Source organism: Echinops telfairi, unplaced genomic scaffold (genome assembly GCF_000313985.2).
Source record: "Echinops telfairi isolate 266 unplaced genomic scaffold, ASM31398v2 ScPeMD7_655;HRSCAF=1070, whole genome shotgun sequence".
Lineage (NCBI taxonomy): Eukaryota > Metazoa > Chordata > Mammalia > Afrosoricida > Tenrecidae > Echinops > Echinops telfairi.
Window position 1 is genome coordinate 15508477 of NW_022104553.1, and position 21567 is coordinate 15530043.

Consider the following 21567-nt stretch of genomic DNA (forward strand, 5'->3'; position numbering starts at 1 on the left):
CTGCTAGGAGCTTTGTCATCAGCAGGAATCCCAGGAGGTCAACACAGAGACAAACGGCTGGAGGCCACATGAGAGACACAGACACAGAGAAAAGATGGACACGAGAAACTGACCTTATGTCGCACCCCTTTCAGGAAGGCAGCTCCTCCTGGTACTAGGGTTGCTTTTCAGGGCGTTCAGCTAGTTAGCCTCCCGCGGACCCAATGTTCCCGCCTGAGTTTGCTGGTCCTCGGTGTCCAGAGCGACAAACGATACAGAACGAACATACAGAGAGATACTGACCAGAAGTCACTCATTCAGACAGGCTCCGGAGGTTTGAGAAGAGAGGAGGGCGGGGCTGCATCCCAGCCGAAGCAGGGCTGGACAGCTCCGAGCCTTCCTGCACCAATGTAAAGTCGGAACTGAGGGACAGGGAGGAAGATGGACATAACTGGCGGGGCAAGGGAGAGCAGAAGTAGGAAGAGCTTTAGTAGGGGTTAGGGGAGCTCTGGACGAGGTTCCGTGACCTAGGCCAACAGGTCAGGGAAGGTTGTGCTCAGCAGTTGGGGGCGAGGGTTTTTAAAGGAGTGGTGAGCAGAGGTGCTTGTCGACTGCTGCTGACCTCTGGGACGTGCCCAAACCTGCTTCAGCTTAGTCCAAACGGGGGCTGCCTAGTTCCGACCTGACCCAACACTGGGGACCTCATGGAGAGGACATACCTACCCTGCAGTCACACCAGGTAACTTAGGTGGGGCTGACTTTTGTGAGTCCAAGCTAGTGGGTATGGCGTCAATGCTGGAACAAATGGATCTCGATTCTTGTGCTGCTCACACTAGTGGCCACTTGTTTTCTTTCTTTCCATTCTTAACCTTTCGTATACTTTTATTTATACTCTGACCCAAGATCACCCCCAACTGCTGTCCTTGTTTCTGAGCCCTCTGCAGCCCTCTCCAATACTGGCCCACACTATTGTGTCATCAGAAGTGCCCACCCACTGCTGTCAAGTCTCATTCACAGTGACATTATAGGATAGAGTAGAACGACTCCCTAGGGTTTCCATGCTGCGATATGTATGGAAGTAGATTGCAACAGCTTTCTCCCATAAGGAGCTGGTAGCATATGCCAACTTTCCAGGTAGCAGACAAGCACTTAACCATGACACCACCAGGGGATGCATGAAATGTAGACATGTCTGTAAATACTCCTTGAACACTACTAACTCCTTACTTTTAATCCATTTTTCTGAACCTGGGCATACTTCTGCATAGTGTTCACTGTTTACCTACAACCAGAATTTGTCCTCTCCTAACAGCGTTAACATGCATCTCACCAACATTTCTCTATTTTCAGGCTGTTGGCATGGAGTGAAGGATACAGAGGCATCTGTGCTGAGTGCTTCTGTAGGAGTGCCACAGGAAAATGCTGCCAAGCAAGCTTTGTCTGACCAGACAGCCTGTCCTTGTGATATATGTGGCCCCATCTTGAAAGACATTTTGGACCTGGCTGAGCACCAGGGAACACACCAAAAACTGAAACCATATACCTGTGGGGCATGTGAGAGACACTTCTGGTTCAATGCAGACCTTTACCGCCACTTGAAGCAGTCCGGCATAGAGAATCCCTGTAAGAAGAACGAAGGCAGAGTCTCAGTTTGTGAAGAACGTCACCTGTCTGAGAAGGCTACTCCTTGTGATGGGGAATGGAAGCGCTTCCAGGCAAGCTGAGTCAGCCTCTAAAGAAAGTTCACTCCGAACAAGAGGAAGACATGCAGGAGGAGCACTGAGGATGGGGACATTTTCCCTGTGAACAAATGCATCACAAGTGCAGTGAATGTGGGAAAGCATTCACCCGAAAAGATACACTGATTCAGCATAAGAGAATCCACACTGGAGAAAGGCCTTATGAATGCAGTGAATGTGGGAAAGCGTTCAGCCGTAAAGACAACCTTGTTCAACACAAGAGAATCCACACTGGAGAAATGCCTTATAAGTGCAGCGAATGTGGGAGATACTTTAGTCATCACTCCAACCTTATTGTACACCAGAGGGTTCACACTGGTGCAAGGCCTTACGAGTGCAACGAATGTGGCAAAGTCTTCAGGCACAAATCCTCACTTGTTCAGCATGAGAGTACTCACACTGGAGAAAATCCTTATGACTGTAATGACTGTGGGAAATCCTTTAGCCATAAGTACATTCTTATTAAACATCAGAAAATTCACACTGAAATAAGACCTTATGAGTGCATTGAATGTGGGAAATTATTCAGTCAGAGCTCTGATCTTATGGCACACCAGAGAGTTCACACTGGTGAGAGGCCTTTTGTGTGCAGCGAATGTGGGAAAGACTTCATCAGAAGTTCCCACCTTGTTCGGCACAAAAGAGTCCATACTGGGGAAAGGCCATATGAGTGCAGTGAGTGTGGGAAAACCTATAGCTTAAGTTCCCACCTTATAAGGCATCAGAAGATTCATGCTGTAGGAAGGCTGTAGGAGTGGTGGAAATGTGCACTTGCTCTTGTTCAAGACAACCGGACTCACAGGGAGAAGCTCCGTGTTTTACCTTTGGGAGGAAGCCAGTGCTCAAACGTTAAACTTCATATACTGGAATGTACAGTGGTGAGGTACCTTATGTCAGGTACATTGGACATGTTTAGGAACTGTGTTGTGCTTTGTAACATGCTCAGGTTCCTTACTGAAGTTGTGTCATGGCCAATGTCGGGGGCCGAAACCATCTCAATTCTCCTCTCTCAGGACCTTAGTGACCCCACTTACTTCAGGGAAGGCAGATCTCTGTCCCATGTCTGGAGGGAACACAAGAAGCCCAAGTCAATGAGATCCTTATTCTTCACTCTCTGTCTGGTCTAACTGTGGGCAAGACCCTTCATTGGCCAAGAGGGTCTGAGCTGGGCTCTGCTGGGGCTGTAAGACCTATAACATCCAGAAAGTAAACAATTGGTTCAGAAATACTGGGGCGAATAATAGGGATTAGGAAAGGCTGCAGCAAACTAGAATTGTCATTTAAAAAGCACATCCACAATCATTTTAGCCACTGACCGGCTAGAATGAGGGTATACGGAGATTCTCAGCTTCTCCAGAGCTATGTGAGAGTAATGGTCAAGGGTCACTGGCAGAGCAAAGACACCATTACTTCCCTGGACTAGTTCCACAGGTCAGAACCTAGGATGGAGAGATCTTGTAGTCCAGGGAGGTAGCTTATTTACCCAGAGTTCCTGAGGACTCCAGTGGAGATTGCCTTTAGTGCTCACCAGGTCTTTCAGCCACTGAGGTTTCTATCCTCAGAGATAGAGATGAGCTATGAGATGGGATCACCAGCTGCACAAACTTCTGGGTTTCAAATAGAAGTAGGGCATTCAGATTTCATGTGGCGTCATCTTTTAGTGAAATGTAATCAACACGAAGTAGGCTGCACACATTTAAAATGAAGCAAATGCATTTTGATACATATATAAACCTGTGAAATCATTATCCTAAGCTATGACGATGAACATACCCATCCCGAACTTACCTGTGTCCCTTCATATTCCTCCTCTCCGTGTCACTTCAATTTCTCAAGGAACTGTTGCTTTATTGATATAAATGTGCATCATCATCATGAATTTTACGTAGGTGGAAGCATGAACCATTTCTGCCTGCTGTCTTTCATGCAACATAAATATCTTGGAGTTCATTCATGCTGTGATGAAATCTCTCTTCCTGAATTCAGGCAGACCTCAGATGTGGGCTCCATTTTAGGTCACCCTAATAAAGTGAATGACAATAAAGTGAGGTTTTGTTGTTTTTTTTTTTGCTTTCCCAGTCCATATGAAAATTATGTTTAAGTGTTTAATTGTATTATGAAAAAGCTTAACATTGTGAAAATTGCCAAAATGCAATAGATGTGAACACAGTGTTGTCAAAATGGCACCGACAGACTTGCTTGAGGCAGGGTTGCCACAAACCTTCAATTAAACAAAAAAATGCAGTCTTGGTAAAGTGCAATAAAGCAACGTATAAGAAAAGTTTGCCTTTATAAGGAGCCTTTGTGGTACCATAGTTAAGTCCTAACTTGCTATCAGAAAGGTTGGCAGTTTGAACCCACTGAGCTGCTCTTCAGGGGCAAGACCTAGAGACTACTGAAAATATTACAGCCATGAAAACCCGTTTGGGTGTGCCACTCGGTCACAGGGCACGGTTGAGTCAAAAATATACTTGACAACCTTTTAGATTTAGAACCACAACAGAACATTTCCGTTGTATAGACCATTCACGGTGGACCAAATTTCCTGCATTCAGTAGGCTTTAACAAAGGTAAATCCATTGATTTAGCGTCTAGCTCTCTGAGGATGAATTGTTTGGCCATGCAAGGGTGGAAGGCCCAGTAAAGTGGACTTCCAAATGCCCTAGTTGATTCCTTGTAGAATAGTGGCACCGCAGAAACGCACCGCTTCTGGTGCAGCTCTGTGTGGTGGTTGACGCTGCCGCAAGCACGTGTTGCTATTACTTCAGGACCACCTCAGAACTTGCGATTTCCACCTGCTCTTAAATTGATCTCCTTTCCACATACCTTTTCTCTGCTACACTTGTCCCTTCCCTGTAACTTTCCGCACTGTGCTGCCCTAATGATCCACGTAGCACCTTCTGGCCCCCTCTGAACTCTAAACTATTGCTGATGATCTGATGTCCCAAGCCCCAGTGACACTTCAGCTGTGCGGCTGCCTGCAAGCCAAGGCCTAATGATCCCTCTGGGATGCACTACAGCTGCCCTGCTGAACCGTGCTCCAGCCTCCTCGGCAGTACTTTCATTCTCCCGGCTGGGGAAGGATCTCTCACTCTGCACACTTGATATGCTTCAAACTCGGTCCTCCTACCACGAATTATAGTGTCGTCACAAACCATATTAAATGGATATCCTTTTTTGGGGGTGCACATTATCTGTAATGGGCAGTACATACATTATAGTTTGCTGATACCTGTTCAAGCCAATGTTCAATTTTAAAATTGACCGGATTCATAAAAAGGTAGGACTCAAGTAGAAAGCAAATGTTTTGAGAATGATGGCAAAAAATGTACAAATGTGCTTGACACAATGGATGGATGTATGGATTGTGATAAGAGTTGTACGAGCCCCCAATAAAATTTTTTTAAAAAGAAAAAAACAAAACTAGAAAAAAGGTATTTGACTTACATTGAACTGACAGACGATGGTGTCACTCATTGAACAGACCTTGTAAGTTGGGGATCACCTCTGTTAGTCAGTTTCCATCTTACCTGACCCCCTGGCTTTCCCGCCGAGTCCTCTCCTCCCTTGGTTAGTACACCACTTCCTACTGCAAACACCAGTTCCCCACAGCTGCTTCACTTGAGCAGTTTCTGTAGCCACTCTTCCTGACATCCTGTTCTTTACTGTGAAAAGGACCGGTGGTCACTTACCTTGACAAAATGCCCTCACACACCACCCTCAGGCCCTACTAAAGGCTGCCCCCATGTCCATCCATGTTTTCTCCACCGTAGCTCTGTTTGCTGAGCACCCCCCCCACACACACACACACACACACGATACTTATTTCCATTGACTCCTGGCTAAAGTGACTTCCATTTGAGATAATAAACATAACCTGGGTTGTGGAAAAACGGAGCCCTAGTGTCACAGTTGTTAAAGTACTCAGGTGCTAACGGAAAGGTTTAGTTTGAGTCCACCAGAACTTCAGGAGGTTTGCCAGTGCCAAGTGGAGCAGGAGGCAGGGAGGGGCCAGCCTCTACGTGGAAGTGCTGTTGCTAAGAATCACTGAGCTAGGTGGGAGGCTCATCTCACTCTGAGCTTAACTTTGGCCTTGTGGATTTGACATTCTGACCAGGGTGTGAGGCCTTATGCTTCCATGGTATCTCTGGGCCCCCACCCTTCTACCCCACAAATAAGGTGATCCAAAATGACAGAATGGTCACCCAGGACCCAAGGGTAAACACGAGTCTCACGGAATTCCAAAGTTAGTGGTCCCCTCCAGCCTGAGGCTGCTGTGACCCCAGCTGGCTGGTGCATTAGTTCACCTGCCCAAGAGTTTTTAGCAAGGCCCCTCTCTGTGGTCCACAGCTCATGCCCACATTCCAGTTGGCAGATCAGCTCTGGTTTGGGAAGAGTTGTCCCTGTTCCGGCTACGTGGATTTTAGTAACGTTTCAAAGGACTTGTCTCAGTCCCACGTGGTTCTTTAGACAAGGACTTGACAGGACTTCGCATGGAAGAAAGGTGAGGTCTTATCCAGAGAAGTCAGGAGTCCCCAAGTCTCCAGCATCACTTCTTGGTACAGGCTCCTCTGAGCCAGACCCAGCTGCCCCCATTCCTTCTGAGTGAAGGTCACAGACACATCCTCGAAGGTTACAGATACCTGGGAAGTGAAGGAGAAGCGGCACCATTCACACTGGGCTAGTCTAATTGCTTGGTCGATGGTAACAGGCCAGAGCGACCCAGGCCTAAGAACCCAGCCCATCCTAAGGGCTAGGCAATGAGCTGGCTTCTAGCAGGGCGGTGAATGCTGCCTTTGGGCACACCACTGATGAATGACAAAAACATTAAGAAGATTGTGAGTTGAGAAGCAGACAGTAACGGTTTTGGGATTGAAGAACAGAAAAAGTGACCAGCAACAACCTCTGCAGGGGAGCTGTGGCCTCCCAGGTATTCAGTGTGCTGTGAGCTTTGCCTACTGGGCAAAACCAACTATGACCCCAGCTCTCGTGCCAAACTTACTGGGTTGGCACCAGCCTCCTGAATCCTACCCTTGCCAGTATGTGGCCACAGGGAAGAACTTCAGTTCTTCACATCTCTTACTTCTATGCTGATTCAACAGTTGTTCCCACCTCTCCAGGTCCAACGTTCCCTTTCATTCATTCTTCAAGTGTGTACACTCAACTCGGCAGGCACTGTTCTCGGCCTGGGGACACAGTGGCAAGGGGGAAGTCAAGAGTCTAGGGTGGAGACAGATCCCCAAGAAGGAGCTAAATACATGAACAACATGCTGGCAGATTAGCCAGTGAGTTCTGAAGAAAGACAACAAAGCTGTTAGGACTGCAGGACTGGAGACAAGACAAGTGGGAACTGGGGACGGCCTTTCTGAGAGAATCTGGAATGAAGCCAAAAATCGAGCCACTTCTACAGTAAAAAACAAGCTCACTGCCATCCAGTCGATGCTGTCTCACAACAACCTTACAGGACAGGGCAAAACTGCCCCGGTGAGTTTCTAAGATCATCACCCTTGGTGAGCATCTCCTATAATAACTAAACAAAAATATAAAGACAAGCCTTGGGGAGATCAAACATCCCTGAGTGGCACAGATAGGCTATACTTGGCTACTAATGGAAAATAACCTGGTAGCACAATGGTTAAGAACAAAGCTGGTAACCAGGATTGGTGGTTTGAACTCACCAGTCATTCTGCATGAGAAAAGACCTAGCAATCTGTTCCAGCAAAGATTACAGCCTAGAACATCCTATGGGGTAGCTCTACTCTGCACACATGGGGTCATCCTACGAACTGACTTGACAGTACACAAAAGGGAACAAGAGAGGGTGTCTGTTCAAATCTAGCTTGCAGTCAGACTACAGACCGGATGATCTCTTTCCATAAGACTTATTAGTGGCCACGGAATGATTCCGCTCACGGTGACCCCACAGGTTACGGAGCAGAACTGTTCTACAGAGTCTGACAAGATGTCGCCTTCAGAAGCAGAGCTCCAGGACGTTCTCCCAGGGCAACTCTGGGTGGGTTTTAACCACCGATTCGGTTAGTTGAATGCTTTAACTGTTAGCGCCAGTCAGGCTCTCCTGCCACGGAAAACTCCATGGAGGGTGTCGTTCTACCGTGACTCACAGAGGTGGCCGTGAGCTGGAATCCACTCAAGGGCAATGGGTTCAGGTGTGTACGTAGGGTAGTCAAAGTTAACAGCCTGACATGTGAAAGAGTGACCTTGGGTTTAGTAGTTGTCTCCAAACCACCACACTTTTGACACTATCATTACTGAGTGTTTTTTTAATCATTTTATTAGGGGCTCATACGACTCTTATCACAATCCATACATACATCAATTGTGTAAGACACACTTGTACATTCATTGCCCCATTACTGAATGTTTTAACAGACACATTTCTGATGTAGGTCGATGTCTTAAGACAGAAAAACAGATTTTACTTTTCTAAGTGGCAAATTTGCCTTAGCAGATAGCAATTGCAGGACGAGCTCTGTGGCGCTCTTAGCGTCTACTCTCTGCCCAGCAGATTAGAGGCCAAATAAACCTGGGGAGTGGAGTCTCTCGGCACTCATTCCTGACAGCATCCAGACTATGGAGCCTGTTGGGTCATGGGGACAGAGCACACGTGTCCTCACTTGTTAGGTGCTATTGAGCCAATTCATAGTCACCTAGTACGGCAGAGAAGAAATGCCCCCTGGGGCATTTTCTAGGCCGTTATCTTTATGGAAAGAATCATAGTGGAGCAGTGTTTAAGCAGTCACCTGCTATCTGACCGGTAAGGCTGGCAGTTGGACCCACTAGTTTCTGTGGGAGCGAAACCCTGGAAACATGCTCCTGGTAAAGATTAGCCAGGAAAACTCCCCCACTCTGTCTTACGGGCTTGCCGAGGCAGTCGACCAAACGACTCCAACAACAATCTTTATGGAAGCGTCTCGCCAGCCACCGATTTCCAGTTAGTAAGAAAGTACTTAACCTTTGTCCCACCTGGACCCCATTCCCCTTAACAAGGTGAAGGCATTGTGAATGTTCCCAATTTCGACAAGAATGGAGACCAGGGGTGGCGGGGAGGTGGGAAGAGCACAAGTCCAGGCATTGTGAATGTTCCCAATTTCGACAAGAATGGAGACCAGGGGTGGCGGGGAGGTGGGAAGAGCACAAGTCCAGGAAGGAGCCGGGCGCCTCCTCCGAGCTGCGGCATCCAACGGAGGGAGGGCGCCGCTCCTGGTCACGCGTCCACCCCAATGGGCCGCCAGAGACGGACGCCCTCTCCCACAGGGCCCCTGCCCTGGAGCGCCGACGCCGAGCCCCGGGTGTCACTCCGCACCCCGAGACGCTCACGCTCCACGGCCGGGAAATACCCCGGGGAACCAGCACCCCGAGTCGGCACGCCGGACGCAGCGAGGGAGCCTGGGGAGTCTCCACTCACCTTGGCCGAGTTCCTCCGCGCCAAGGACCCTGTGACGGAGCGCCGTGCGAGGGGGGCGAGTCCAGAGCGAAGGTGGACTCTGCCGCCCGGCTCACACCGCGCCCCACGTCTGTCCTTCCCGGCTCGTCGCCAGACCCCGCTACCGAGGCGTGGAAAAAGCTGGACGGGGCACCGGAAGTCCCGCCCCGGACGCCGGCTTGCACGCGTGGCTCTCATTGGCTTATCGCCTACGTGGACGCCTGCGTAGGAGGCCTCCACGCGCACAGCCCTCTGGGTAAAGGTTTCGGCTCTGCATCCGGTTGCTGGCTTCCTGCTGCTCTCCCTGATTGCGAGCTGCCGGGCGCTGGGAACAGGTGCGCTCCTTCTTCAGGGGAAGACGCCCAGATGTCCGGGGCTGCAGTCGGCCCTGATCGTCAGAGTTCCCGCGTGGCCGGGAGCCCATTCGGATCGATAGCCACTCTGTAGCGGAGAGCAGGCCTGCCCCTTGGGTGTCCGGCCGGGGGTGTACCTGTTGACCAGAGCGAGCAACCGCATTTTCCGCCCGGAGTGCTGGCGGGGTCCGACGCCGGACCTTTGATTAGGAGCCGAGCGTCTAACCACGGCACCCCAGGGCTCCTGCCATTGTTTTTAGGGTCCTGTTATTTCAGACTCCATGAAAGCCCCACAGTGGGATTTACCTGGGCACACTATCCTGTCACTTAATCAGCCAAAAGGAACGCTGATGGTGACCGGCCGGAAGGTTAGGGATAAAGGGGTTATATCCACCAAATGCCTGCGCTAAATGAAAATTAACTGGTCATGCCACAATAAATGGATTTGAAAGCAATCGCACACAGGGGAAACCTATTGGGGAAGATCCAAAGTTGGGCATGCGCAGACTAAAGTTACCTGAGTTCACACTGGAAACGTAGCAACACAGCGTCGTGCATGCAACTAAACTCAGCAACTGACAACGGCCAATACCTTCCACAACGGGGTAAAAAGCAGAGGCAGAAGGCAGGCACTTTCTTTCGGCGCTGGGGCTCCTCTTCTGGTTCCTTGGCCTCCCCTTTCTGGCCATTTTCCTTGTGTGTTTTTGCGCTCCCTAAAAGCGGCCTTTTCAGTTTCACATGCTTTCTAGGGATAGTGTGAACTACTGTAGTGACCTAATAATATGAAGAACTCCATTTTGTTTCAAACTGCCGTTAACCCCTGCTAGCGGCTAGTCCCCCTTCTCCTTTTCCCTCTCCTGCTCCCCTAAAAGATCTTGACTCTTCAGAGACGTCTCCAAACCCTGCCTGCCCAGTTAGCAAGATGCGAACACTATCTTGTAAGATCTTGAATTAGCGCCTGCGGCAGTGCTGTTCCCCCAACCCTGTTACCCTGCCAATCTGATAAGAATGTAAGGACTAGAATATCCTTCCCCTTGAACGAGCCCCCTATTTTGAACTATAAAACTCATGGAATTTCTTTGTTCTGGAAGAGAAGTTTCCAGGTGTTAGCCTACTCTTGGTTCTGCTGTTTAATAATTATTAATATAGTGATATAGTTGGTCTCGCCCGATTACAAGACAATATGTGATTGTATTTCCTGAAACTTCCTCTTCCCTCATAAAAGTTACTTGGACTTACAAATGTGCTTCTGCTATGTGAATTTTTTTTAGCACTGAGAAGCAAGAACCGGGGAAACATCCCAGAAATCTAACAATGGTGCAACGCTTAGTGGTGGGCTGTTAACTGAAAGATTGGTTAGAACCCTTGCAGTGGCTTCACACGAGAAAAACTTGGCAATACGCTCCCAGTAGGACTGAAAACAAAAACCCCAACTCACGGCCATAGGGTCAATTCCAACTCACGGATAACCTACGAGGCGGGTTCAAACTGCTCCCTAGGGTTTGCGTTAGGGGACAAAAGAGACCCCAATCTCAAATGTAGTTTAAGGAGAACATTACGTCTTAAGTGGGGGGAAAAGACAAGGTATAAAACACATTATCCAGATGAAGGAGACGATTAGCACAGGCCAAAATGACATTGAGGATTTATAGTCAGGAACCTAGTTAAATAAGGCAGGGAACAAGGAAACTCACAAACTCAGGATCAGTGGTAGAACAGTATATCACAGTTACAGGTGGGATTACAGATATGGGAACAAGTGCATGATTGGATAACGTGCTTTCTGTTAGATAGTTGGACATCCAATAAGGATGATTGGAGAAGAAGGGATGCAGTTGAATTATGATGCTGGCAAAGAAGATAGAAAGTCCCATGGTGTGGGATATAGAAAGGCTTTTCCCCAGTTTGTCTCCCCCAAATATATGCCAAACCTAAGAGGCTGCTTGCCAGCACGTGGTGGGAGGTCAGATGTTTGGAGATATTCTCCCTAAAGGCATCAGCCATCCAGAGCAATCAGACTACTCTCTGGGGCTCACTGTAGGTGGGGCTCACACCCTACTGATAAGGACAGTGATCGTTTCCCTGGAGAGCTCAGAAAAGGTCAAACTAGCTCAGTGACATCCAAGATTAGGCTGTCATCATGAATCTATGATCTGCCCATCTTGTCACATGTGTACTCTTAATCCCTCCACTGCCTATTGCGTGTACACCGCTAGATCACCCCCCTCCTATTGTTGTATTACCTATAGTACAACCCCTTCCTGTGACGTATGTGGTTACCTGTAGTCTGGGGGGCTTGGATGCCCCCAAGCATATATAAACCTTGGTTAGAAATAAAGCTCCATCCTCTCTTCTCTCCTCTCCTCTGCCCGCTCTCTCCGTGGACCTGGCTGCTGAGATCATGGCCATCCAGGAGGTGAGCACACTACCATGAAATGTGTCTGACTCCTTTATTTCCTCTCACTCCTATCTCTCATATTCTTTATGACTTTACTATGATCTTTATATAGGATAGCTGTACCATTGCATCTATGGACCGTGATATTTGTTAGGGGCTGGTCTCCCCTGACACCATGGCCAACCAAAAGAACAAACAAAAAGGCAGCAAGCAAGAAAGATCAAAGTGAATGTCAGAAGAAACGCTGAAACTTGCACTTAATTGTAAAGTATCTAAAGCAACTGGAAGAAAAGATGCAGTCAGAGGGCTGAATAGAAAATTTCAAAGGCAGCTTAAGAAAACAAAGCCAAATATTATCACAGAATATGCAAAGCCCTAGGACTATAAAGCCAAAAGGGGAAGAACATGCTCAGCATATCTTAAACTGAAAAGAGTTTGGGGTGGGGGAATGGGGAGAGGAGCTGATACCAAAGACTCAATAGAAAGTAAATGAATAAATATCTAGAAAAGAGTGATGGCAACATATGTACAAATATGCCTGATACAATTGCTGTATGGATTGTATGTAATAAGAACAGTAAGAGCCCCTAATAAAATGATCTTTTAATTAAAAGAAAAAAAACTGAAAGAGCTCAAGAAAAAATTCAAGCCTTGAGTTTTAATACTGAAAGATTTAATGGACAAAATGTTGAATAATGTAGGAAGTATCAAAAGTAAATGGAAAGAATACATGGTCACTGAACTAAAAGGAAGTACCTCCTGACATTTCATCATTTTAGGAGGCGGAATATCAGCAAGAACCAATGGTGCTGAAGGAAGAAGCGCAAGCTGCACTGAGTGCATCAGCCGACAACAGAGCTCCAGGCACTGATGGAATCCCTGGAAATGTTTCAACAAGCAGATGAAACACTGTACGCATTCAACCGTCTATGCCAAGAAATTTGGTAGACAGCTACGTGGCCAAGTGACTGGGAGAGATCCATATCGATGCCCATGCCAAAGAAAGGTGATCCAACAGAATGCTCAAGTTATAAAACAATATCACATATAACATTGCAGTGAAATGTTACTGAGGATCATCCAACAATGGTTACAGCAGTACAATGACAGGGGGCTGCCAGAGGTTCCGGGTGGTTTCAGGAGAGGACGTAGAATAAGGCGTGTCATTGCTGATGTTAGATGAATCTTGGCTGAAAGCAGAGAATACCAGAAAGCTGTTTACTTGTGTTTCATTGACAATACCAAGGCATTGGATTGTGTGGATAGTAACAAATTATGGATAACTTTGAGAAGAATGTGGATTCCAGAACATTGTCTCATGTGGAACTTGTACATGGATCAAGAGGCAGTTTTCCCAACAGAACAAGGGAATATTGAATGGTTTGAAATCAGGAAAAGTGTGTGACTGGATTGTATCCTCTTACATACTTCTTCAATCTGTATGCTGAGCAAATAATCAGAGAAGCTGACTTATATGAAAAAGCATGCGCTTCAGGATTGGAGGAAGGCTTATTAACAACCTGTGAGATGCAGATGACACCACCTCGCTGGCTGAAAGCGAGAAGGACTTGAAGCCCTTGCTGATGAAGCTCAAGGACTGCAGCCTTCAGTGTGGATGACAACTCAATGTCAAGAAGACTAAAATCCTCACTACTGGACCAATAGGTAACATCACAGTCAGTGGAGAAAAGGTTGACGTTGTCAGGAATTTTGTCTTGCTTGGATCCACAACCAGTTCTCATGGAAGCAGCCATCAGGAGATCAAAGGACACATTGCATTGGGCAACTGTTCTGCCTAACACCTGGTTAAAGTGTTGAAAAGTCAGAAGGTAACGTTGAGGACTAAGGTGGACCTGACCCAAGCCATGGTATTTTCAGTTGCTTCATGTGCATGTGAAAGTTGGACATTGGATAAGGCAGACTGGAGAACTGTGATGCTGGCAAAGAATATTGACAGTCCCATGGGCTGCCAAAAGAACAAGCACATTTGTCTTGGAAGAAGTACAGCCAGAATGCTCCTTAGAAGCAAGGATGACGAGACTTTATCTCACGGACTTTGAACGTGTTATAAGGAACGACCGGTCCCTGGAGAAGGACGTCAGACTTGGTAAAGTAGAAGGACAGGGAACAAGAGGAAGGCCCTCCACACACTGGATGGACGCAGGAGCAGTAACAGCGGGCTCAACCATACGAACAATAGTGCGGATGGCATGGGAGTGGGCGGGGTTTCTCTCTGCTGTGCGTAAGGCTGCTGTGAGTTTGACCGACTTGATAGTCCCTAACAACAAGAACAACAGCTATGGTGCTGCCTGAAGAGACGCTGTCATGACTACACTCAGAGGAGACACTGGAAGCAAAAGACCTGTGGGACTGTTAGCCTAGCCCCTGTGGTGCTGCCCGAGGGTGGGCGCCGATGGCTGCTTCCCTTTGGTGCCACTGAGATGGCTAGTGCCTCAGGGCCCAGCATGTGTTACAGAGTAGAACTGCCTCACAGAGGTTTCTGTGCTTTAATCTTTCTTTTTTTTAAATCATTTTATTGGGGGCTCATACAGCTCCTATCACAATCCATGCATACATCAATTGTGTAAAGCACGTTTGTACATTCGTTGCCCTCATCATTCTCAAAATATTTGCTCTCCACTTACGCCCTTGGCATCAGCTCCTCATCTCCCCTCCCCCTCTCCCTCCCGCACGAACCCTTGATAATTTATAAATTATTATTTTGTCATATCTCACACTGTCCAACATCTTCCTTCACCCACTTTCCTGTTGTCTCTTCCCTAGGGAGGAGGTAATATGTAGATTCTTGTAATCGGTTCCCCTTTTCCACCCCACCCTCCCTCCACCCTCCCGGTATCGCCACTCTCACCACTGGTCCTGAAGGGATCATCTGTCCTGGATTCCCTGTGTTTCCAGTTCCTATCTGCACCAGTGTACATCCTCTGGTCTAGCCAGATTTGTAAGGTAGAATTGGGATCACAATAGTGGGAGGCGGGGGCGGGGGGAAGAAGCCTGGGCTTTAATCTTTATGGAAGCAGTAATCAGGCCTTATTTCAAGAAGACTTATTTCATGAACTGCCGAAATCTGGTTACCATTTGACCACCAACCACATGCACCAACGGGCTCATCATGAGGTGGTGATAAGCCATCTGAGATCATCACATGACAGAAATGGTCAGATTATAAAATAGTAAATTATAGAGCTGCAGAGTCTCACACTTTTAACATTTAAGTTTCAGCTTAAGGTACACATTCGAAGGGATTCTAAACAAGAATCCTGACGCAAGATCAGTGATAACAACTTTTTGATCCTTTAGATGCTTGCTCTGATATTAATTTCAGATTTACTGGAATTATATTCAACTACTTATGAAATTATTGTTCTAAATGGTTTACTACTTTTGGTAGCTCAGAAACATCTGCATTAGCGTGGGAGTCCTCTCTCATCTAGGGCTCTGTATTGAGTGTCTGATCTAAAGTCTAGATGCATAAATACATATGGTTAATGAATACATTTACAAGGACACATTATCCAGAGAAGAGACTATTTGTCATTCTAACTACAGCTTAGGAAAATTTATTTTACTCATCTGCCAAGCAAAACTGAGCCTAGACATCTGGATGAATCTGCTGATCAGCACAAAGGAACTACAGGTGGGGAAACATGCAGCCACAAACGTGCTGACGTTGTACATCCTGGCACTTGCTTTACCAATGAGCGCCAAGTAAAATGCCAAGATGGACGAGAGGAAATAAGAGGAGACGAAGATGATCACCATCACCAGGACGGTGTGGGTGGCTCTGGTCTCGGGGGAGCTTTGGTGCGAGAAGTGCTTGCTCTGAATGTGTTGGACTTGCTGCCTGTGGCTGGACAAAGTAAGCATCATGGCGCCACTGGCCCAGACCATGAGTGCAATGAAAGCAAACTCGACGGCGGCCAGCAGGAGGGCATAGAGCACGATGCTCAGTGACTGCCGGAAGTTACTAGTGCAGTACACATAACGAGTGTCCAGGGTAGAGTTCCGGTCAGGGCGTGGTCCGGTTACATTTAAAATAGTCACAATTTGTAGTAGAAGATTGAGGAGCCAACAGGTGAAGCAGGACGATACAACGTGCTCCGAGGCTTTTCTTTTGAGCTCCGCCCACCTGGGCGCGCTGGAGTTGATGGTGAGGGCCTGGAAGCAACTCAGGAGGCACGTGGTGCAGAGGGAGGTCCCCCGAGCCACGCGATGAAAGTAGAAGAGGAGTTTACAACTCATGTCACCAAGGAAATCTTTAGGCCCCAGAGCTGCCACGGTCTGAGGGATCCCCTTAGAAAGAAGCACCAAAGTATTGGCTGCACACAGGTGGTTGAGAATCCGGTCGACAGGCTTCAGTTTGTGTCCAGCCAGTAAGAAGGACAGATAAAGGCACAGCAGTGAGGAATTCCCCAGGAGTCCAGCGCCAGTTTGGAGGAGGAAGATAATCCCAAATAGCAAGTCACTGGAAATCATCGGGCCGCTGGTCATAGATTGAAAATTATCCTCAAAGTCGGAGAAACCTGGAATGGGAGGGCGGGGAGCCTTGAAGACAAAAATATGTCATTTGTAATTGCTTCAGATTAAGGGAAGTCGACCCCCAGCTATCTAAGAAACCAGCTTCTGACTGACTATGTCGGGGTTCGTGTCATTAGACACTCGTGAAAGCTGGATATTGAGCGAGGAAGATGGGGAAGAATGAAGGTGTTTGAATTGTGGTATTAGCAACTAATGTTGAAATCACCATGGGCTGCCAGAAAGACAGATTAATCCATTTTAGAAGAAGTGGAGCCACAGTGCTCCTTAGAAACAAAAAATGGTTGACCCAAATTCTACCTTACAATCCGGCTAGACCCAAGCATGTACACTGTACAGATAAGAGCTGGAAACACAGGGGATCCAGGACAGAGAAATGCCTCAGGACCGATAATGGAAGAAGCAATACCAGGAGAGTGGGTGGAAGGTGGGGGGAGAATGGGGGAACCGATCACAATGAACTACATATAACCCCTTCCCATGGGGATATCAAGGGTTCATGAGGGAAGGAGGGAAGGGAAAAATGAGGAGCTGATACCAAGGGCTCAAATAGCAAGAAAGTGCTTTGAAAATGATGACGGCAACATATGTACAAATGTGCTTGACACAATGGATGTGTGTATGGATTGTGATAAAGAGCTGTATGAGCCCCCAATAAAATGATTTTTAAAAATGGTGAAACTTTGTCTCATGGACTTTGGACATGTCATCAGGAGAGACCGTTCCCTGGTAAAGGACATCATGTCTGGTAGAAGGGCAGCAAGAAAGGATGGCGGTCAAGGAGAGGAACTGATACAGCGCTGCAATGATGGGCTCACACATAGCAATGACTGTGTGGATGGTACAGCAAAGGGCTGTGTTTTGTACATAATGTTGCTGTGAGTTAGACTGGCTCCATGGCCAACAGTACAACAACAACAACAAATTCCACCCCCGTCCCTGCTTTGCATCCTTTCCTTGTGAGGACAAGCTACCTGGACTGTAAAGTGTCTATGAAGCAAGTAGCGTAAGACGAGGGACTGAAAGGAATATCATCAGGTGACACATTTTTTTCTTGGAACTTCTACCGCCAGAGTTCTGATAAAGTCAACAATAAATGCTGCATTTTGTCTGAGTATTATGAATTCCATGGTGATTAAAAAAAGAATAAAATTCACAGTTTTCACTTTCTAAAGTGTAATGGGAGCAAAATTAAAGTTGTCATTTGGAAAACTAAAGCAGTATATATTAGGTCAAGAGAACGGGAGGAGCGATCAACAAAAGTGAAGGAATTACAATTGTTCTTAGGGTCTGAAAATTTTGTGATATGCTTAGTGTAATTGTGTTATATCCGCAGTTGAGTGATCTTATTTTCTTAAACATGTCCTTACTTTCCCTAAAATGGAGTAAAAGGAATTTTATCTTAAAGTCTACCAGTGATGACTCAGAAAGAGTAATTATGTCAATTTAAGGGTCAGGATGCTTCAATCTGTTATACATTCAGTTGGAGTTAACTCAATTGAAACTCATAGGAATGACCTGCTTACAGAAATTGGAAAATAAAAAGAAATGCTCATGAAATGCCCACCTAGACACGAAGGGCTTACTGAGGAACAGCATTTCCAATCTCAAGACACTTGAGAGGACCAGGGCTTCTAACAGAGCTGTAGGCCACATTGCCTTTCTTACTCTAAGACTTGCTTTTGCTCCATGTGACAGGATGGACATGTTTTACATAAGGTTGTGCAGATTAGGGTTCATTAATGTCGAGAAATGTGGTTTTGTCAGGCTCCGTAGGCACAGGTACTTAGGTGACGTTAGCAGTTAAGCCAGTTCTCAGAAAACACCTCTTTTGCTCTGCCTCAAGTAAATGTTTATTTCCCCTCCTGACCACTTTGCTCTTTTCATAACTTTATCCAGCCTGACCCCACGGCTGGCTCTGCCTGACCCCATCATTTGAGACGATTGTCAATTAGCTGCCAGTTCTGTAAATTGCAACCCATTATGAACATTTTGGCTGCCTCCTGCTTGTCTTTATAAACTGCTGAGAATGAGCAGCTCTCTGGAACACTTGGCCAAGAATGTCTTGCCTGTTTCCCAATTTTACAAAACTCTCTTTTGCCATGGTAAACTCTCCATGTTCCATTTTAAACAGACTTCTGTTTATTTTTTCTTTGCAATACTACTCATAATTTGAAATTTTTCCAACTAGACTTTATTTGTATGTCATATACAGGCATGCAGCATATAATGTCTATTTGAGTAACATGTGACTTCATATACATCCATAGTCCCATAAGGTTATAATTAAGAAATCAAAGTCACTGCCATTGATCAAGTCAGTCCTGACTCAGAGAGACCCCTTTGTGGGTTTCTGAGACTGTGATTGTTTAGGAAGCCCAGTTTTTCTCCCTCAGAGCTGCTGGTGGTATTGAACTACCGACCATGAGGATCACAGCCCGAAGTGTAATCACTACACCACCAGGGCTCAATACATGATCAAAAGCCAAACCCAAGCAAACCCACCGCCATTGCGTTGATTCTGACTCATAGTGACCTAGTGTGGGTTCCCAAGGCTGCACATTGCTGTAGGAGCAGAGAGGCTGATCTTTTCCCCACTGAGCAGCTGGTGGGTTTGCACTGCTGACCTCGCAGCTAGCAGCTCAAAGTGTAATCCACGACAGCACCAGGGCTCCACAGTGATCACAGCGTGTAGAAATCCAGAGGACAGTGGTATGTAGCTGGATGCAACAGCTCCCTTCGCGTAACATGTGTACGCCATGCGTCTTGTATACAATGGGGTTGGCTGCCAGCATTTAATAGTACAACGCAAATGAGATTCCCCCACTCTCCAGACAGTGTGTTCCTATGAAATATTTCGTAAGCCAACGTGGCATAAAGCACAGAAGCAATGATCATTAATTGATATGTGGAAAAATCCTTGAATGTTTCCATTTCCAGAAAACAACTGCCAAATCATACGAAATAACACACAAAGCACAAAACAACACTGCAAACGATGACACACAAATCCACTGTCATCAAATCGATTCCAACTCATAGCAATGCTTCCTCAACAGCCCACCAGGGTGCGCAACAAAGAATTAGAGCAGGACTCAAGTCACCCGTCAGGTCTGGAAATCAACTTATCGCCATGGGCCAACTTCTGGACAAATTATAGTTCTGTAAGGGGAGTGATGACACTAGGAAGGTAGGCACACTTAGGATGATCAGCCATGTGAGATGAAAAGGATGACATGTACGCGGTGGCAAGGTTCCCTGGACAAGTTCCAAAGGACCACACGCACCCAATGGCCCAGGGCTAGGAAAGAAGGAGGACCGGAAACAGGAAACACAGGGAGCAAGTGGTGTAAATGATGACATCGTGGGATTGCATCAATGACATGAAGCAACTGTGTATGACTTGTTGAATGGAAAAAGGGTCTGCTCTGTAAACCCTCACTCCGTTCACAATAAAAATCAGAAACAGAGAAGAATGAATGATATAATAAAGCAGAAGTCATGTACGCCCAGCGTAGTTCCTGGGGAGGAAGCGAGTCTCTGCACTGGGGTGTGCACGGCTGCTTTGCCCACTCACTGTGAAACATACTGAATGCTTGTGACCTTGTTACCTCCTTGACAAGTGACAGCCCTCTTCGGATTTCTTTCGCTATGAAAGCAGATATCGACCTGGGCCCTTTGGAAACGCCAAGTGACATAAATCAAATGGTTAGAAATCAGGGAATACCTGCTTAACTTATGTCTTCAGAGCTGTGTTAGTCTGGGTAGATTAGAGACAAAATTCATAGACATTCATATTTCACAAGAGAGAGTTTTATATAAAGGGTAGGTGTACATTAAGAAAGCATCCCAACCCAGTGCTGTCCAAGCCCATAAGTCCAACATTAGCCCATAGGTCTGACATCAACCTACAAAGTCCTCCTCCATCTCACAAAACACACGCAATGACGCCAACTGCAGGAGGCAAACTGAGTCAGTGAGCGTGTAAGCATCTCAGTGTCGGCAGGGGTCTCCAGCACCCAGGGCTGCATCGGGGTAGGGCCATGTGGCTTCTCCTCAAGGATGTCTTGCAGGAAGTGAGCCGTGCCAGCTGAAGCTGAGAACTAGCTAAGACAGCTTCACCCTGGCCTGACCATCAGAGACAAGAGACAAGACAGGCGAGGCTTAATGAGCCATTTAGCTCTCCACCCTAAACTGTCCTTCAATTAATCCCACATGTGTTCATTGGCCAGGTTGGCACAATAAACCTTAACTACCACAGTCACCATGATTAACACCTATAGTACTGGCTTATGGACAAGGTGGCTTCAACAAGTCTGTGGAAAGATTCCACTGTCTTTTAATTCCATTTTCCACGAAGGCCCCCTTCCTCCATATGCACTGGACTGAAGTCGCATTCACTGCCATCGAGTGGATTCCAACTCACAGCCACCCTATGGGGCACAGCACAGCTCTCCCTGAGGGTTTCCAGGATGGCAAGTGTTTATTGGAGGAGAAAGTCCCATCTTTCTCCTTCAGAGTGGCGAGCGGTTTTCAACTGCTGACTTGGTGGTTAGCAGACCACTATGCACCCACTGGGCACCACCAGGATTCCTTCACGGTCCTCTGCTTTCTATCCTTTTCATAGGAGCTTTTCCTTCATACAGACAAAGAGGTTACTGCATAACAGCATGTGCTTTAACCTACAGACAGCAGCAGCCAATGTTGGGTAGCGCTTATCTGTTGAGTGTCTGTGGGATTATCACTCCGCTTAGTAAAAAAATATTATCATTAAAGGCTTTGAAAAAAGAGGAAGACCTTCCACAAGACAGACTGGCCCAGGGCTGCACCCGGGGGCTCTGAAGTCAGAGCACCTGTGAGAAGGGTCCCGACCAGGCAGCGCTTTGTTCTGCTGTACACAGCGTCGCTGAGCGGTAACCTCCTCCAGGGCACCTAACAAGAACACAGTGCATTGTGGGTCCTAAAGGCAGCAAAACCAATGGAGGTAATAGTAGCTGCAAGAGCAAAGGAGGAGTATCCATTTGGAAGTGAAACAAACGTTACCAAGCAGTCCGAAGGTGGAAAATCAGCGAGGAATGCTATTGCTCCAGATGCAGGCAT

The 21567-nt window shown here is 47.0% G+C and overlaps 2 protein-coding genes and 1 long non-coding RNA gene across 6 annotated transcripts in view; 1 reads left to right on the forward strand and 2 right to left on the reverse strand.

Annotated features, from left to right (window-relative positions):
• Nucleotides 1-3762, forward strand: part of LOC123521928 (zinc finger protein 134-like) — a 14187-nt gene extending 10425 nt beyond the window's left edge. The window contains exon 4 of the mRNA XM_045292354.1: nucleotides 1330-3762. Coding sequence (XP_045148289.1) covers nucleotides 1790-2470 — 681 coding nt within the window. The 5' untranslated portion in view covers nucleotides 1330-1789 and the 3' untranslated portion in view covers nucleotides 2471-3762. The remainder of the gene's footprint in view (nucleotides 1-1329) is intronic.
• LOC123521930 overlaps nucleotides 1-9271 on the reverse strand; it is a 15042-nt gene extending 5771 nt beyond the window's left edge. Inside the window, exons 1-5 of one of the 4 annotated variants that reach the window (XR_006680275.1) lie at nucleotides 9145-9271; nucleotides 5249-5383; nucleotides 3507-3739; nucleotides 2674-2781; nucleotides 1523-1600 (exon numbers count right to left, since the gene is read on the reverse strand). This is a non-coding gene — a long non-coding RNA (uncharacterized LOC123521930). Of the gene's footprint in view, nucleotides 1-1522; nucleotides 1601-2673; nucleotides 2909-3506; nucleotides 3740-5248; nucleotides 5384-6025; nucleotides 6312-9144 lie in introns of those variants that run through there. The other 3 variants (XR_006680274.1, XR_006680273.1, XR_006680276.1) reach the window with 3 other exon arrangements.
• Nucleotides 9272-15474: 6203 nt separating this feature from the next.
• LOC115870327 (vomeronasal type-1 receptor 4-like) lies at nucleotides 15475-21567 on the reverse strand. Its single transcript, XM_030886223.2, has 3 exons — nucleotides 21511-21567; nucleotides 21321-21399; nucleotides 15475-16454 (listed from the first exon to the last, which is right to left on the reverse strand). The coding sequence occupies exons 1-3, from the start codon at nucleotides 21565-21567 to the stop codon at nucleotides 15475-15477; spliced, it is 1116 nt and encodes a 371-aa protein (XP_030742083.2).

What these genes read in the sequence shown, in the direction of transcription:
- LOC115870327 (XM_030886223.2), bottom strand. Translation starts at nt 21,567, where the DNA reads ATGCCTGCATCTGGAGCAATAGCATTCCTCGCTGATTTTCCACCTTCG. An exon ending in TTCCACCTTCGGACTGCTTG is followed by an intron (nt 21,400 to 21,510) that starts GTAACGTTTGTT and finishes TGTTCTTGTTAG; the next exon opens with GTGCCCTGGAGGAGGTTACC. An exon ending in GGTCGGGACCCTTCTCACAG is followed by an intron (nt 16,455 to 21,320) that starts GTGCTCTGACTT and finishes CTCCCATTCCAG; the next exon opens with GTTTCTCCGACTTTGAGGAT.